The 16,692-nt window shown below is 45.4% G+C and overlaps 1 protein-coding gene across 3 annotated transcripts in view; it reads left to right on the plus strand.

Annotated features, from left to right (window-relative positions):
* FAM219A (family with sequence similarity 219 member A) overlaps positions 1 to 16,477 on the plus strand; it is a 137,870-nt gene extending 121,393 nt beyond the window's left edge. For 2 of the 3 annotated variants that reach the window (XM_045022417.1, XM_045022419.1), the window contains exons 3-6: positions 1,587 to 1,689; positions 6,061 to 6,141; positions 6,554 to 6,608; positions 9,511 to 16,477. In XM_045022417.1, the coding sequence (XP_044878352.1) occupies positions 1,587 to 1,689; positions 6,061 to 6,141; positions 6,554 to 6,608; positions 9,511 to 9,669 (398 nt within the window). In that variant the 3' untranslated portion in view covers positions 9,670 to 16,477. The remainder of the gene's footprint in view (positions 1 to 1,586; positions 1,690 to 6,060; positions 6,142 to 6,553; positions 6,609 to 9,510) is intronic. The other variant, XM_045022418.1, reaches the window with a different exon arrangement.
* Positions 16,478 to 16,692: the final 215 nt, after the last annotated feature.

A 16,692-nucleotide genomic window follows, 5' to 3' on the forward strand; every position in this document is an offset into this window, starting at 1 on the left:
TGCCTTTTATGAATTATGAAACCCCTTTGAGCTGCCAATACTTTTCCAAGGGTGGTATTGTCTGTATATTTGTATGCACAACCAGAGGCCTCTGTTACATTACAGTGAGGCAGTTGCCTTTTTGCGGTAAAGGTTGCAATCAGTTTCCACCATAATGCCCTGTTGTATCCCCATATGTCTTTGGTAAGGAAAATTCATTTGACCTGAGATATACCAGATGTCTGAAGAGGAAATGACCAATCCATGTTTGAGTTACGGCATCATGAAAAATCACCCTGATTTGAAATGTTCATTCCTGTCCAATGTCTGCCTCCCTCTAGCACATACCCGTGAGAATTATGGGCCCAAACCTATTCCTACAGACGTCAATGGGAGTTTAGTCACCACTGACATCAGTGGGGTAAGAACTGTGCACAGTTTGTGTATGTTCGATTCTGTATAGTTTCAGAGCCCATCGACGTTGTATCTGAATGCCTCTGTTGGCTGATTCCCCCTTCGAACATACGGTTCTTCTGTTACTGAAAGCAGAACTCTTCTTTCCTCTACTGTTATCTTCAGTGTCTTTCCCACATTTCCCCCTCTTGTTTGCTGCACCCACTTGTTGCCCTTTGTCTAATAGTAGATGGCTAGCTTGTTTGGGCCGAGATCATGTCTTCCTGTGTGGCTGTACAGCCGCTAGTATAATGGGCTCCCATCCTTATTGGAGTCTCTGGTCACTACTGCCATAGAAATAATGCATAGACTGTCTTAGGGACCTAGCTAGCACTCCTTCTGCAAGGAGGCGAGTTTGTGGAGCTGGATTCTAATCCTAGCTCTGTCGTTGAGCAGTTTATTAGGGAGAGGTCGTTGTCTCTCCCTAATTAAAGCTGATTTTGATCCCCACTTATAATTCCAAAAAATCCTCAGGCTGTGACATTTTTAAGGTTCCACCTCACTGGCCACTTGAACCTGGAGCAAACTAAAGTACTGTTTGAAAATCATGCAAAATGCTCAAAGGGTCGACATCTATAAACTTATCTAGAGAATGAAGGGTAAGGACAGAAAAGAACAATGAGATTCAGTGTGGGAAGAATGTGACCTCACTCCTGGGGACAGATAATAAACGGGCTAGAACTGAAAGGAGCTTGGACGGTAATGATCCTTCAGGCGGTGGAAACGATTAGGTTGTGGAATTGTCTCCCAGGAAAGGGGTCAAAAACGAGATTGGACCGAGCACTGAAACCAGCACAACGTCCTGCATTGGTGGCAGATTCTTTGCCATTTTCAGCCTCTGAGAGTGCCAACTTGGACCCCTTCCTGGCAGTCCCAACAGAGTCAAAGCTTTCATGGACTCTGAAATTCATGGACCCCTTCCCCCACCCAACACCAGAGTAAGGCATGAGGCATCTTATAGAGTGGGGTGGAATAGAGACAGAGCTGGCACTTTCCTTGAGCTGTCCCTGCTTTGGAGATCAAGAACTTCCCTCTCTCTGGCTTCTCATCCTTGCCACACTTTTCACCAGCTCAGAATTCAGTGTCAGCGGCTGCAGGGTAGCCAGGAAAATAACATTACTAACTCTGTTTTCCCCTTTGTATTCCTCATACAGAGAAGCAGCGGGAGTTAGCTCGTAAGGGGTCCCTGAAGAACGGCAACATGGGAAGCCCAGTTAATCAGCAGCCCAAGAAGAACAATGTGATGGCTCGAACAAGGTAGAGGATTTCGTAGTGTTCAAGTATGTCTGCAGTGCACCACCACCCCTGGGGACTGGGACTGTCATAATGCCACGCTGACTCCATACAACAGTCACGATGGCTCTCTCGGGGTCTGGCAGGCCACAGACTCTGTGCGCTGCATTGGGGAGGGGTGGAGTCGGAGTCAAGGAACAGCCAGGATTGCAGCTGGGGTACCTTGGCAGACTGGCTGATCTTTATTGAAAGCAGGACTAAACCCGAGCTTCAGTCTGATTGACTGGTAATCCGAAACACCCTGTAATCCTGTGAATAGGAGATTGCACAGTACTGCTTCAAAAGAACACCACCCTGATTTCGGGCTTATCTCTGACTTGGCTGGTTTTAGCCCAGTCATTTTGCTGCTCTTTTTGAATTCAAATGCTTCCAAATACTGGTTGACTTAACAAAGGCCTGTGAATGGCCCGTCTGTATGTGTTTTGCCATATATTTCCTCTGGGCTCTAAACACCATGACGAAACTTTCTCAGAGCTGCTCACGCTCACAGATAACTGACAATATTTAGTTTTGTTGCAGGTACTAGTCAGCTGAAAAATAAAAGTTCATGGTTGTGTTTTCGTGGATCCCATTTTGTTTTGTTGGTCCAGGACAGGTGGACCTCACTCAGTGAGCATTAGTGAGTTGGAACTCCACTGCATATCAGGGAGGGGTACAGTCATTGAGGATCAGTGAGGGGAACAGTTTGAGAGCTATCACAAGGGTGGCATTTACACCTAGCCAATCTTCAGTGTCGAAGTGAAGACAACTTCAGCATGCTGGTGAAATCTGAATGCTTATTGGCAGATGAGAACATTGTCTAGTTCACCGTATACTGAATAGAATGGAAACTGTAGGTTAGATCCTCTCTATGCGCTACGCATCCACTTGAGGAGAGATTCTTTGTTGAATCATAAATCATGCCCGAGTTCTGTCAAGTTTTGTTTGTAAGTAACTTTGATGGCTGCAGAACGTATCACATTGTTTCTAGTTTATGTTTGGAAGTTCAAAACTGTATAGAAGTCCCAAAGCCCTTTGTTGCTAGCAAGAGATGCAGCAGATGTAACTAGGATGGAATGGAATGTAGGAAAAGTTAACTGGGGTTGTCCATATACACCCTTCATCATAGTATCTGAGCATTTCCCAAGTCAAGGCTGGCTATCAGGAAAAACTGCTACTTTGAAATATTAGACTGTGGATTAGCTTCCCAAGGGATGTGACGGAAGCCCTGTTGCTTGCCAAATTTAAAAAAAACCAATGAAAATATGGAGCATTGTAGTCAGGATTTAAACTGGAAGTGAGGAAGGTTGGATGTGGGAGATGGCAGACATAGGGACCTATATGTGGTATTAGTGACTCATGTTGTCAGGGTGGGTGGTTGCGTCCGTGTGCAAAAAAGCTTCACATTGAGAGGGAGGGCAGCTGTTTGGGGCCAGCTACTGACAGACGCTTTGGAAGCTATTCTAGGAAAACTATATCCCTCCCAGACATCTGGCGCAGTGTCCTGCAGTCTGGCTAGTCTGCATCTCGCACACCCCTCCCCTTACTTCACTCTGTGGGATCCTGAGGAACAAAGCCCCAAACTCAACAGCCCCACCAGGCAGCTACTCCCCCACACCTCACCCTGATGACTCAAGCCCTAAGAACATCAAATGCCTATGAAATGGTTAAAGTAGCTTATTTTCGCTAAAAATTAAACTGTCGTGTCTGTTATGATCTTACTGCAGCCATTGCTCCATAGCCAGTGTCTAACAATTCCATAACTCTGCTGTGAACTGGCTTCGGTCTCAGCGGAGTGAAAACACTGAAAAAGATTATGTTGCTCTCTGCTGACTGATGTAATTTTTTGCCCCTTTTATCGAATCTCCTGCTCCTGACCTAGTCATTTTTTTTTCTCTTTTGCTTTATCCACATTATCACTTTTCAGCCCTCTGGGTTTCTTATTTTTCCTTAAGAAAGTTATAAACAGTTGATCTCCCCTCACCACCCTGTCTCAGCCCTTTTTTGTGGGCGAAAGAGTAATTGAGTCTTGTCAGGCCTTTGCCTCTCTGAGACTTGGCAAGGGTGCTGAGTGGTGGTTGGTTTTCCCTGTGGCAAGCATCTGTCCGCTGAAAATACCAGCTTGCTTAACCTAGCCCAACAAACCATCAGATGGTAACAAACTTAAAGAGATTTCTTTGAAATTTCGTGTCCATCTTCCACGCTCTCTTTCTCCTGTTTTGCATGGCTTTCTTCTCTCGCTGCTCCTTCCTGAGGCTCAGTTAGACTCTCTAGCTGATTGTAGGATCAGTTACTGACCTTAAGCATCATCACTTCTTCTACCTCCCACATTTTTTTTTTAAGGAGTAGAAAGGCACCTTGTATGCTATGGAAACAGGACCTAAATTCTGCAGCAGGGCCAGGGTCCCTTGTTTTCTGCAGCTCACTGGTGCGGCATATTGGAAAATCTGCAGCAACTTTCAAGTAATTTTTTTTAAATGGGGTTTCTTAATGAATTCAGTAAGAAAATGAATAATACAATCAGTGTGGGATTCCACATGCTTGCTTTGATAGAAACCTGAATGTATTTTACTCTTCCCTGCCTTTGTCAATCTTCAGAACATGGCAGACATTTGTATTCCCAATGCCATACATGCTTTGTAAAATATGGCCAGGAGGGAAGCTGGAAGGTTTGCAGCTGGGGCTTTTTGCACTAGAATTAACTATCATCTTTAGGCTCGAATTAACCCTGTATCTCCCAAACTCTTGAAAGCTGGAAATTTCGGGAAAATGGAACTAATCTTGGGCCCCATCCTACAGTTGCACCATGTGTAGTTAAAAGCCTACCTCTCTTCATTTATACACCCTTGAGGAAACACTGAGTTTTGCCACTGAAAAGAAGGGGGACAGCTCACACCTCTATTACTGTTTCTGCCCTCTGCATACATTGCTGTTGCTCCTTTAGTTTAATTTGGTTAGTGTTTTTTAAGATTTTCTCTTCAATTGCTTGGCTAGAAATGCCGTGTTTTTTAAATGAAGGCCGAGGTTTTTGCAGTTCAGTTATGCAGAAGAGGGGTGGGTTGTGTGTTGTATGCAGTAGGTCTCCAAGGAAATTAGCCAGCTTTCTTTCCAGGAAGATCCTGAATCTATGTTCTGTTATTTAAATCTCATATTGATTAACAATATTAACTTGTATTCAGTCTTCATGAGACATCTGATTCCAAGAGCCACTATAAAATAACTAAATATAAAATATTCTAGTCCATTGGGGTTCTTACACTACACCCATCTCCCTGGTATCAATTTAATTATTATGCTAAAAGAAACAGTTTTAAGAAAAATCACTGTGAAAAGGAGCAGTTTCTAGGTGTCTCCTTATTTCCGTTCATAGAATCATGGATTATTAGGGTTGGAAGGGACCTCAGAAGGTCATTTAGTCCAACCCCCTGCTCAAAGCAGGGCCAATCCCCAACTAAATCCCCAAAGGGCCCCCTCAAGGATTGAGCTCACAACCCTGGGTTTAGCAGGCCAATGCTCAAACCACTGAGCTATCACTGCCCCCATCTTTACTCCTTTTGCTCTTCCCTCAACATTTGGAGCAGCCTTCCACTTATCCATCAGAAACCTCTCTCCTTCAGACCAAACCTTAAAACCCATTTTTCCCCCCCAGGAGTCCATAGTGTATGTCTTGCCAAACTGCTGGCCAGTATTGGATTATTGTCCTAGGACGGTTTCTGAATGTTGGTATAAGAACTCTTAAACCCCTGGCAGATTTAGTACTATGAATGGACTGGTAAATCTCTTGGGTTTTAGCTAATGATTTCCTCATGTAAACATCTCCATTTCAGGGTGGGCAAGGGCTAAGTTCCATAAAGCGAGAGATTCACCCATTTTGAATATTAGAGGTACTCATGGCCACTGCCTCCTGAGGTCTCCTCATTACATTTGCTTATTGGCTAATGTAATCCCTTTACTACTACCAAAAAGCATTCATGCATCACAAGCAATTCTAGCGGAACACGTCCACCAGATGAAACACTAGAAAGTACCAGCTGTATCCGTCTCTGAGGGAGGAGTGCACTTCCAAGACACAGCTAGCTCATTTGTTTGCGAAAACTAGCCTGACAGCTAACCAGAGACAAAACTTGGTTCCATTTCATTGTAAAACATGAATTCCTGACATATAAATTATTTTTTTCTAACACCCTCAACCTAAACAACTTCATGAACAAAACAGGATTGTTCAAAGAAAATGACGTTCTGTGGAATGCAAAAGAATGGTCTCTCCGATGACCTGGCTATGTTATGACTTCGTCTCAAGTGTTAAATGGTTCTGGGTTTAATTTTGTGCTTAATGGAAAATTTTACTTCTTTCAGGCTGGTTGTTCCCAATAAAGGCTATTCATCACTAGATCAGAGCCCAGATGAAAAGCCACTGGTAGCACTGGATACGGACAGGTATGAAAAGTGTTACTTAACAGTACGATTGTATATCAGGATCTTGCATGGTGTCTTGCAAGGAGTGTAGTGTTGAAACTCAGGAGTCCTGAGCTCCCAGGCCCCTGCTTGCACCACTCATACTAGTTCTTCTACCGACTTACTATGACCTTGGGTAAGTCCCTTAATCTGTCTGCCTGTCTCCATAGATGTGAAATGGGTATGCAATTATTCAGTTTCAGACTTTTTAAAACTGGGGCAGTGGAGTGCTTTGAGATGTGTTGATGAAAGCTACTACATACATATATAAAATTCTCTGAGCATGGAGCTGAGATTCACGATATGGACAAAATATAGAGAGGCAAGATGCTAGCGAGAGAACAAGTCTCTTTAACTGTTTCCTTCCCTTTGCTGTATCTTTTCTTCCCCACAGCGATGATGACTTTGACATGTCCAGATATTCCTCTTCAGGATATTCTTCAGCCGAGGTGAGTTACAATCGCTTCTGCCTGCCTTGCCATAGATACTAATTATCGAAGCAAGAAACTCCAAAGTTGAGCTGGGCAAAGGATTTAGCAGCAACACTTTATTCTAAGATTCTTTTTTTTTTTAAGCTGGCAGGTGCTTCTCCCCTAGCTGAGCTCACTGGCTTTCTCCACTCATGCATTTGAGATAGGCATAATTTTCCCCACGGGATGTTCTCACGTGTGATCTTAGCACTGCTGAAATTTTATCCCATAGTTGTCAGAATTTGCATTCCATGCTGGCAAACCTCCAGTATATGGTGCCTTGGTACAACAGATGCAAATGTGTTATATTGGAGGCCATGGCAGACTTGATAACCATCCACCTGACATGTAAAAGTGCAGGAAGTCCCTGGTACGCTACAGTAGTGGTTGTTCAGAGCTGTCTGTATATAAGGAATGTTGACACGTGCTATGAATATCAGGGTCACTTTGTGATCAAAACGGGGGCAAGGGAAGGTCCAAGAAGACTTGTATAGAAGTTCTTGCTGTCTCTTCCTTTGGGAAAAAACTGAGAGTTCAGTATTGTTGATTCTTCAACCTTATTTCCTAGCACATTTCAAACATCTGTAGTGAATCAATTGCTCAGCCACTGGTCCATATTTTGCATAACCAACTAATCAAATTAAGCTTAGGCTGTTGGGCAGCCCATTTTCACATGGAGGCCACTGGAAACTGCTTCTCCTTCAATCCCTTCCTTGGCCAAACCAAAATCAAACCTTCAGGAGACAGCTGGGAGCCAGGGTCAAGTCAAGAAATCTGGAATGTATCTGGGTCCCCAAACAAAGCATGCTGTTACAGTCATGCCATCAGATCTGGTCGGCTAAGCAAGGTCAGGCCAGATCAGTATTTGAATCGGAGACCTCAGAGGAACACCTATGGACCACAGGTAGTGGTGATGATTTCAGTAGCTCTTCCTTCTGAATCAATGCTAACACAATGCCCCTGCTTGGTGTGAGGTGCTGTGCTTCTGGAGGTTCATTTTGTTTTAACAAGATCTTGTCTACACAGGGAAGTTACTCTGGAATAAGGTAGGGTGTGAATTTAAAGCACTATAGCTGTTCTGGAATCATGTGGACATTCTTGGTTCGGAATCAGCGTGTCCACATTGGGAGCTGTTTCCCTGCGTAGTCAAGATCTGAGATGTAAAAAAGAAGTCCTGATCACACGTGGCCATTAAAGGTCTCACAGCATTCTTTTTCTAAAGAGGTGAGGATTCAGTCCTGGTGTCCTGGGCCCAATTCCAGCTCCTGCAGACATCTCCTGAAGTTTCAGTTCAATACAATATTCTTCACTTGCTGACCTAAGTCGCTATACATTGCTTTTGTGCATTGTTAAAGAAGAGCTGTTTGTCCCACAACATGGCTGCATTTAGTGATGGCTGCAGTAAATCCCTGTGCATAGTTCATGTAACTATTTGTGAAAAGTGCAGTATAAATATTAGCTCCTTATTGCTGCATGAGAAACTTAAACATACTTTTCTAAAGAGCGGTGTACTTGTGAGGCAGTACCCGCCATGTACGCATGTTGGCTTCAGGGATTCACTCTGGGTTCATACTTGGCAAGCTCTGAGCAATAAGCCCCCCTTTTTTAGTAAAGAAACTTTTGTTAAAAGCAGGGTTAGGAGGATAGCTCCCTCAGAAACTCTTATTTTAATGGTACATTTTAGAATTAAACTCTACACTATCGAACCAGAAGGAGCAAACCCCTTGAAAACAGGTGGACCAGAATTGCACTTGGTAGAGTTCTTTCCACTGGCAGCCATCCTCCCTCTCATCCTTTTTTCTTTAATTCCCTTCTTCCAAGAAAAAAAAAATAGTGGCTTTGTGCAGCCTCAGTTAGCAGCTCTCTCATTGTGTAGAACTCCCTGCCCCTGCCTTGCAGTTTGCCAGGCAGCCTGCCCTGTGCTGAGGCCCACATTTGAAGTCTGAAAGTCAGGAGCTTTTAAAGTAATGCATGAGACTTGATAGGTTCACGCGGCCACCTATCACTCTGGCTATGTCTACACTACCACAGTAAGTTGACCTAAGGTACGCTACTCCAGCTACGTAGCTTAAGGCGACTTACTGCGGTGTCTGCACCGCACTGGGTCGGCTGGAGATGCTCTCCCGTCGACTTTCCCTACTCTTCTCGTTCAGAGTGGAGTACCAGGGTCGACCGGAGGGCAATCTGTGGTCAATTTGGCGAGTCTTCACTAGACCCGCTAAATTAACCCCCGGCGCATCAATCTGGCCATAGTGTAGACATAGCCTGCGTCTACACTGAAGCTGCTGGAGTAATTTCCAGCTCGAAGAGACACATCTGCACTGGCTTTGATCACCGAGCTAGCCCACTAAAAATAGCAGTGTAGCAGTAGCAGCATGGGCTAGCCATCCGATTATAATCCTGTCCAAGATCCTAGGTAACGTACTCAGGCAGCTAACCAAGCCATGCTGCTGCGGCTACACCACTATCTTTAGCACCCTACCTCGATCAAAGCTAGTGTGTGTTTGTTTTCCCCAGCTGGGAATCACACCTCCCACTCCAGTGTAGGAGTACCCGGGAAAGCAAGAGGCTTTCAGCAGCAGAAAAGGGGTCTGGAATTGTAACTCTTGGCAGCTGGGAAGGAAGTCTGCTTTGGTCCAGTGGTAGTGGGCGGAGGGTGTTTGGAAGCGTTCCAGGCCTCTTGTTTGGGTTGGGAGGGAATTGAAATGGGGTGGCACCTGGGATGCAGCTGGGACTCTGGTGGGATATTTTTCACTGCTGGGATGTTTGGCAGCTGGGAATGGAAGACAAATATGTCACGTGTTCAGGAAACATCCTCCCATTCTGCACCATTTGCTGGGGGGAGTCTCAAGTATTTGACTGTTTGTCTCTTTGTCTGCAGCAGATCAACCAAGACTTGAACATCCAGCTGCTAAAGGATGGCTATCGGTTAGATGAGATCCCAGACGATGAGGACCTCGACCTAATCCCCCCTAAATCAGTCAACCCCACCTGCATGTGCTGCCAAGCCACCTCCTCCACCGCCTGCCACATCCAGTAATGAGGACGGCAGGCTGTGATCAGTGCTTTCCACTATAACTGTAAAACTTAACAGCCATTGCTTCCTCCTATGGTAGGACGTGCACCTCTTTGTGTTCATGGAGCCAGGAGAAACCAAAACTCCATTTTATGATTGGTTGATGAGTTATTTTAAGCTATGGTTAACAGACATGAGCTGCTCCAAGTGCCAGGCTGGAGTCTGGGCAATTGGCTGGTCTGGAAAGCTAATGCAAAGGGGTCCAGTGATCCCTGGGTCTGGGCAGGCTCTGGGTATGGTTTGTAAGGTGTATGTACTGGATTGAGAAGGATCAGATGTGGCTGCAGTTAATCCTATCCGTCACAACTAATCCAACTGTGAGTTCAACTGAGTCTAAGATGTAAGGTCTTTCTAACCCGGGGAAAGGGCATTTTTTAATTCATTCACTGAAACTGATCAGTTTGTGCCAACCAAAATTGTACCTGAATAGGAACAGAGTGGAGTATTCTAGACTATGGCAGTGCTGCCGGCAAGGATTAATATATCCTGGAAATCAGTTACACACAAACCAAACATGTAGGTGGAATTTCATTCTGGGTTAATACCAAACTTTACTTGGACTGTCATGTCACAGATCTGATGTAACCTACTGTTATTTCCATATGAGATTAGCACCAATCAGATAAAATTCTGTCCACAATCCATCCATGCCCCTCCTCATTCAGTTTACTCCCAGGAGTAAACATACCATATCCATGAATTCAGTCCAGTCATATTTATTGGGTTTTGCCTCCAATGTTTAAGGGGAATTTTTGGGGTCCAGCTGCTGGCAAAAATCACAGTCCTTGTCCATTTAAGTAAAAAACATGTATATACCTAGGAAGAATCGTAATCATACAGTCTTAAGGTCAGAACCCAAAAAGCAAGTTGAAGAAAGCACATGGTTTTTACAGTACACAGAGGTTCATTTTATCTTGACTTTGAGCCTATTGAAGAGATTTACCAACACTGGATGTCTGTGCATTTAGTGTTGCCATATGTTAGCAGGATCGGCAATTTCCAGCAACAAGAGGATTGAGCAGGTTCCCATCATGAGACGCATGAGGGAAAACTGCTGTCATCCCACCTCTGTTAGGGCGGTGCTGGTAGTGAAGGAACAGTTGTGTTTGCATAGTGCTGTTCGTGTTCAGGAAACATGCCTCTAAGATCAGTAGATTTACTCCATCGCCAATTCAGGTTTGTTTTTAATGAAAGTGAATTTCCTGAATTACGAACCATATTGGCCTCCTGATATTTCTTTTAAGCTTTTGGTGCAGAAGGTGTCCAAGAGTCAGGTGAATGTAGGGCCTGCGCTTATTATGCCATCAGACTTTAAATTACATTAAATCATGTAAATTCCTTGACATGAAACATGACGGCATATTCTTCTGCTTTGTCAGGAGGGAGAAAAACTACCAACCTTGCTTTCAGTGCTTGCTTCAGGTATTGGTGATGAAAATATCTGAGGAAAATGAAACCATTTTTCCAGTTTAAACTTCTTCTCGGAATTCCTTCATAACGCAACACACATGCTTAAATTTCACCTTCCTGGAGTATAAAATCCTTGTGTAAAAGTTAGATGTAGTCAACTGAATCTTTAAAAGGACACTGTCAGCTCCTTTTAATAGCTTGAATCATTGTTGGCTTTTAGTCTGTGTATGGCAAGATGCAGCATACTCTAGTGGTCTGAGCACAGGGTTAGAGCACAGGGGCTCCTGGGTTCTAGAGCACAGGGGCTCCTGGGTTCTAGAGTACCGCTCCACCACTCGCTTGTGTGGCCTTGAGCAAGGCACTCAAACCGTGTTTTCCCCCTCTGTAAAATGGCAGGATACTTACCTACCTCACAGGACATTGTGAGGATAAGTTGCTGTTGTTTATAGCACTTTACATCTATAAGTGCTAACTGCCCTTTGCAAATCCTCCGAGACTTCTGGAAACTGAATATTCCCCTATTGATCTTGCCCTTTTTAATCACTTGGCAACTATTGAGGTGGAAGTTTTTCCCAAACGTTTCTAGAGAAGCACAAAGCGTCAGCCATCGTGTGCCCACTTCATCTACGATGCCAGCAGAAATGGTGCTCAGCTTTGGGAATAACGAGGCAGACGAGGAGCTCTCACAAAACGATATGTGTAGAGACAAGATGGCTTTTGATTCTTGGGAGTAATGAGTGGGGAATGTGGCCAAATCTTTTCTTTTTTTTTTTTTTTAAGTCAAATTTTGTACTAAAATTATTTGACAGTGTCCCTTTAAAGGGCTGTATTAATAGAGGCTTTCAGACTGCTGACTAAAACTTTATAGACTGGGACTACATAGTATAGTATTCATACAAACACCAACATCATCATCATATTCATCCTCTGGGGCAGTGTTCATCACATCAAACACAGCTGCTCAAACTTTGCCCAGCTGGGAGCATTGCCTGTTAGGGGTCTGGTGCCCCAGAGCTCTGCACCTACTTTGTATTTAACTACAATGGCATGGCCTGTGCCAGACTACAGGTCCCAGCATGCAAAGCCTCTGTCCTTATACCGAGCATGTCCTGGTATGCAGATCAAGATGGAGCACTCCATGCTGGGATTAATAATCTTCATAGGCCGCCCCACCATATTAAAGAAGAGACCTCACTTGCTGATGTGATGACTATTGCCCCAAGTTAGCAGGAACAAATGCTTTTATTTCTTCTGGTTTACATTTTTTTCAGCCTCCTGCCCCAATGCATTATTTTAATAGCCCACCCCACTCCACCCCCCGCACGCACACACCACCTTTTGGGCTGTGAAATGAGCACATGCTTCCAGTTGAACCCTTTAGGATCTGGGTGAGAGAGATGCTCAGTGTTTGGGGAAGATAGGAGGGAGGCGAAGACTATGTTTAAATATTAATTACACTACAAGTACTTTCATGGTAGCTACAAACCATGCTCCATGACGGGCGCTTTCTACAGATGTAAGGAAATGACGTGCTGAGTTTGTTTCATTCCGCATTCACAGAGGGGTTTGGTTGCACAAACAGCTGGCTTAGCATGATCAGTATAGATCCATAAAATGGAAACTTTTGGCTTCTCCTCACTCTGTGCTTTGTGTCCATGTATTTCACCAGGGGGATAAACTAGACGGGGTAGAAAGAAAAGCAGTTATCAATGTAGGGTTGGATTCAGGAAATGCATTGAGAAAATGCACATGTGGCTATTACAGAAAGTTGACCGATAATCCTGCTCCACTATGGCTTGTCATGCGGAATATGAACTTGTTGTTTAAAAAAAAAAAGAATAGGGCTCTGGTGGGAGGTTGGGGAGGGGTATTAATCTTAAAAATGGCTAGTTAAGCCTGGCTCTCCCTGCCTGGCCTCATGACCCAGCCTTTGGTTCAGTGGATGGCTTCTCTTGCCTCATGCCACTCAAAGGAGTATATTAAACTGTACCAACAGTCCCTGGCAATGTACCTGGATTTTCTGTAGCACTGTTTCTCAGCCGCAGGAGACGAGGGAAGAAAAGGGAGGATGTCCCTCTTTCCACTTCAGCTGGAGAACACATTTATAAAACTGCCAGAGTGTTCTCATGTCAGCAGACTGCTTGAAACAGAGCACTTGATATCCCAATACATCCCTTATTTCAAGGTGACTGTAGTCACACTAAGCCACGTGACGTTCTCAAGAAGAGTCTTACTTTATCAAAAGTCTCATCTTCCACTCCCAAACCCTCAAGGGCCACATTACAACTCCACACAGGGCGAAAGCCTGTGTCACCATTAGCTGAAATTATCATGCAGATGCTGTTTGCCTGACAATTTGGAAAATGTTCTTATATTGACTCTTGGGTCCCACAAATGTATGTCCACTTGATGCCTCTAAAATCAAAGCCACTCTGCTTGATGCATATTAGGGTTCTTAATTTTAGTCGTTATAAAATAATGGAATTTAATCACATCCCTTCCTGTCTATCCGGTGTTAACTTCCATATTGACTCTAGTATATGAGGCCTCAGCGTATAGATTTGGCTCGCCATCTGGGATGAAGACTGCCTCCTTTCCAAAGATTAACACCATAAATAGGGAATCTCTATATTTTTGCCACACTGGGATGGGCAAGTGACAGTCCCTGTGTGGTGTGTTGCTCCCATTGAAGGAATATATACTCAACAAACCCATTGTAAAGTTCAGTCTTCCCTCAGTATTTGTGAGTCACCTGTACTGATCATCCTTGTATCTAAGCATCTGTGTATCCTAGTATGGGACTGAGATGCAGGGCAGGTTGGGACCAAGCTATCTTGCATTAGCATGAGGTATTCATAGAATCATAGATTATTAGGGTTGGAAGGGACCTCAGGAGATCATCTAGTCCAACCCCTTGCTCAAAGGAAAGAAGCTTGATGTCATCTAACTAGGCCCCTGGCCTTAGGCTTGTCTGATGAGATGTTTTCCCAGCTATGAAGCCAATCCTCAAGAAGGGAGAACCTGCTGAGTCCTTCTCTGACATATGTTGCTTACCACATTACTTACCTGGACTGAATTTTAGATGTTGTATCCTTCAGCTAGGCTCTTCTCTGTAATCTTTTCCTCTGCCCTTCCTGCCAGCGTATTTATTCTATCAGACCATGTGCCTTTGGGTCTGATGTGCTACTGTGGCTGTCTTGTCTGTGCCTGCCTAGAACCTGAATAAATAGCTGGGGAGGAGTGGGGGTAGCAGTGAAGCAGCATCCCCACTGAATAGCCCTGGGCTAGTCAGGCTTACTCACACACAGGGTAGGCCGTACCGCTTCTCTTCATCTTCGGTATCTGCCCTCCAACTCCCCCATCCCAGAGGGGGTGTTGGCTTCTCTTCGGCTGCATCCCAGCTTGCATCTTCATCGCTCAGTTGCTCCCCAGAATCCTTGTGTCGTGGTGGTTGTGGCACCTGTGCTTAGGCCTCATTGCAGCCAGTGCAAAGGAGTCTGGGAGGTTTGATAAATAAGCTGCCTGCTGTACATGACTGAGCAGAAATGGGGAAGAGGCTTTTGAAAGAGGACAGGACCCAGATGAGCACCAGGTGGGAGGAGAAAAGGAGGCAGTGACGGGGTGCTGCCAAGTGCCTTCTTAGCTTAGGTCAGGTCCTGGTTGTCCAACCTAATCTGCTTCAGTAAGGTGCTGTTACAAGCAGGATGCAAATCTGGCTGGCTGCGCACCCACCGGAAGCCAACCCGAAAGCCAACAGGGGATGAAAGATGATAACTGCAGAAAATCCGCTAATAATCTCAATCAGCAGAGTGGTGTCCTGGTTAAAGCACACGCCTGGCCTCTGCTACACACTTGCTGTGACCTTGCCTCTCTCCAGGGCTATAATTCTGGCTCACAAGGGTGGTGAGGCTGCATTTATCATTGACAGGTGCTTTGGGATCCTTTGATGAAAGGTGCTAGAGATGACGGGTGAATAAAATGAAAAAACTACATTTAAAACTGCCAGATTTCTTTCAAACATCCAAATCCACAAAGAGCAGCGGTGCAGCTCCCCCTCCCTTGATGTAGCGGCGTCTGATGTTGCAACGTGCCAGAAGGCCCCAGGGTGGAGGCTAATGGAGATAAAACCACACTGGGGAGAGCCGTTTGGCAGGGGTGCCTTTCCTAGTTATGCAGCAGCTGGCACTCGTGCAGCTGGCTGCCGAGGCCTTTGCTACTGGTGCTCCAGCTGCGTGGAGTGTCTGAGCATGTCTGAGAGCCCAGCCGCGCTGTCCATCATCAGCGGGATGAAGGTGCTGAAGGGGGCTGATGGATGTACAGGCATGGGAGAGAGCAAGTTGGATTAATTGTCTGGTGGAAATGAGCATCGCGGTGGTGGATCTGATGTTTCCGTGGGAAGCTTCCTGTGCTGTGTTTTCTGTGCACGTAACAATTTAAGGTATAAATTAAAACTTTCCTCCCTCTCTTGGCTTTCAGGCTCTCTCTCTCTGGGCCCTCCCTTCACCTTCCATTCTTCCTCCAAGCCCGCACTGAATATGGCTGCTGCTACGCAGAATTCAATTTGCCTTGTCATCTGAGCATTGCTTGACTCAGCACACATGGGCCATCGCCGTATGCCCGGCATTTGAATCAAAGTTAACTCGTCCTTGCTCCACCCCGACTTCCCTTCCGAGCTGACACCAGGATTCAGGAGTGCTCTTTTCTTTCTCCTGCTCTTGGCCCCTGTATAAATAGAACAGTGTATGTCGATGCCCAGGCAATAGTTTAGATTGTTGTGACACAGGAGCCTAGTGGAGGGCAGGTTTCAGAGTAGCAGCTGTGTTAGTCTGTAGCCGCAAAAAGAACAGGAGGACTTGTGGCACCTTGGAGACTAACAAATGTACTTGAGCATAAGCTTTCGTGGGCTGCAGCCCAGTTCATCGGATGCATAGAATGGAGGGTAGTAACTGTAAAGGTCCACTGGGGTGCGGGTGTGCTGTGGTACATTACAAGCTGTCACAGTGCTGAGTCCACAACTCCTATCAAAGTCAGTCAGTTGCTGGTGCTCAGGATTGGTCCCTTTCTGCCTGTGTGTGCCCCTCGTGGGAGGGTGTAGTGGCACTGGGAGATAGCGACTGTGCTGCTCAGCTTTGCTGAAAGCACGGCCTCTTTCTCACTTTCACTCCACGGTTCCCTGTCTCTGAGGGTTTGCTTCAGACTTTGAACTGCATCTGATCAGACAAGCTAGCCTCTGTTACCAGAACCGTGAATGTGAGCGTTCACACCCAGACAAATCCAGACCCAGAAACGCCCATGACTTAGCCTAAAAGTGCTGTGAACTGGAGCAGTCTACAACAAACTAAGGGTAGGTCTATACTTACCTGCCGGGTCGACGCGTAGAGTTCGACTTCTCGGAGTTCGAACTATCGCGTCTAATCTAGACGCGATAGTTCGAACTCCGGACGCGCTCCCGTCGACTCCGGAACTTCACCACCGCGAACGGTGGTGGCGGAGTCGATGGGGGAGCCGCGGACTTCGATCCCGCGGCGTCTGGACGGGTGAGTAGTTTGAACTAAGGTAGTTCGAGTTCAGCTACGC

Source organism: Mauremys mutica, chromosome 6 (genome assembly GCF_020497125.1).
Source record: "Mauremys mutica isolate MM-2020 ecotype Southern chromosome 6, ASM2049712v1, whole genome shotgun sequence".
NCBI classification, from domain to species: domain Eukaryota; kingdom Metazoa; phylum Chordata; order Testudines; family Geoemydidae; genus Mauremys; species Mauremys mutica.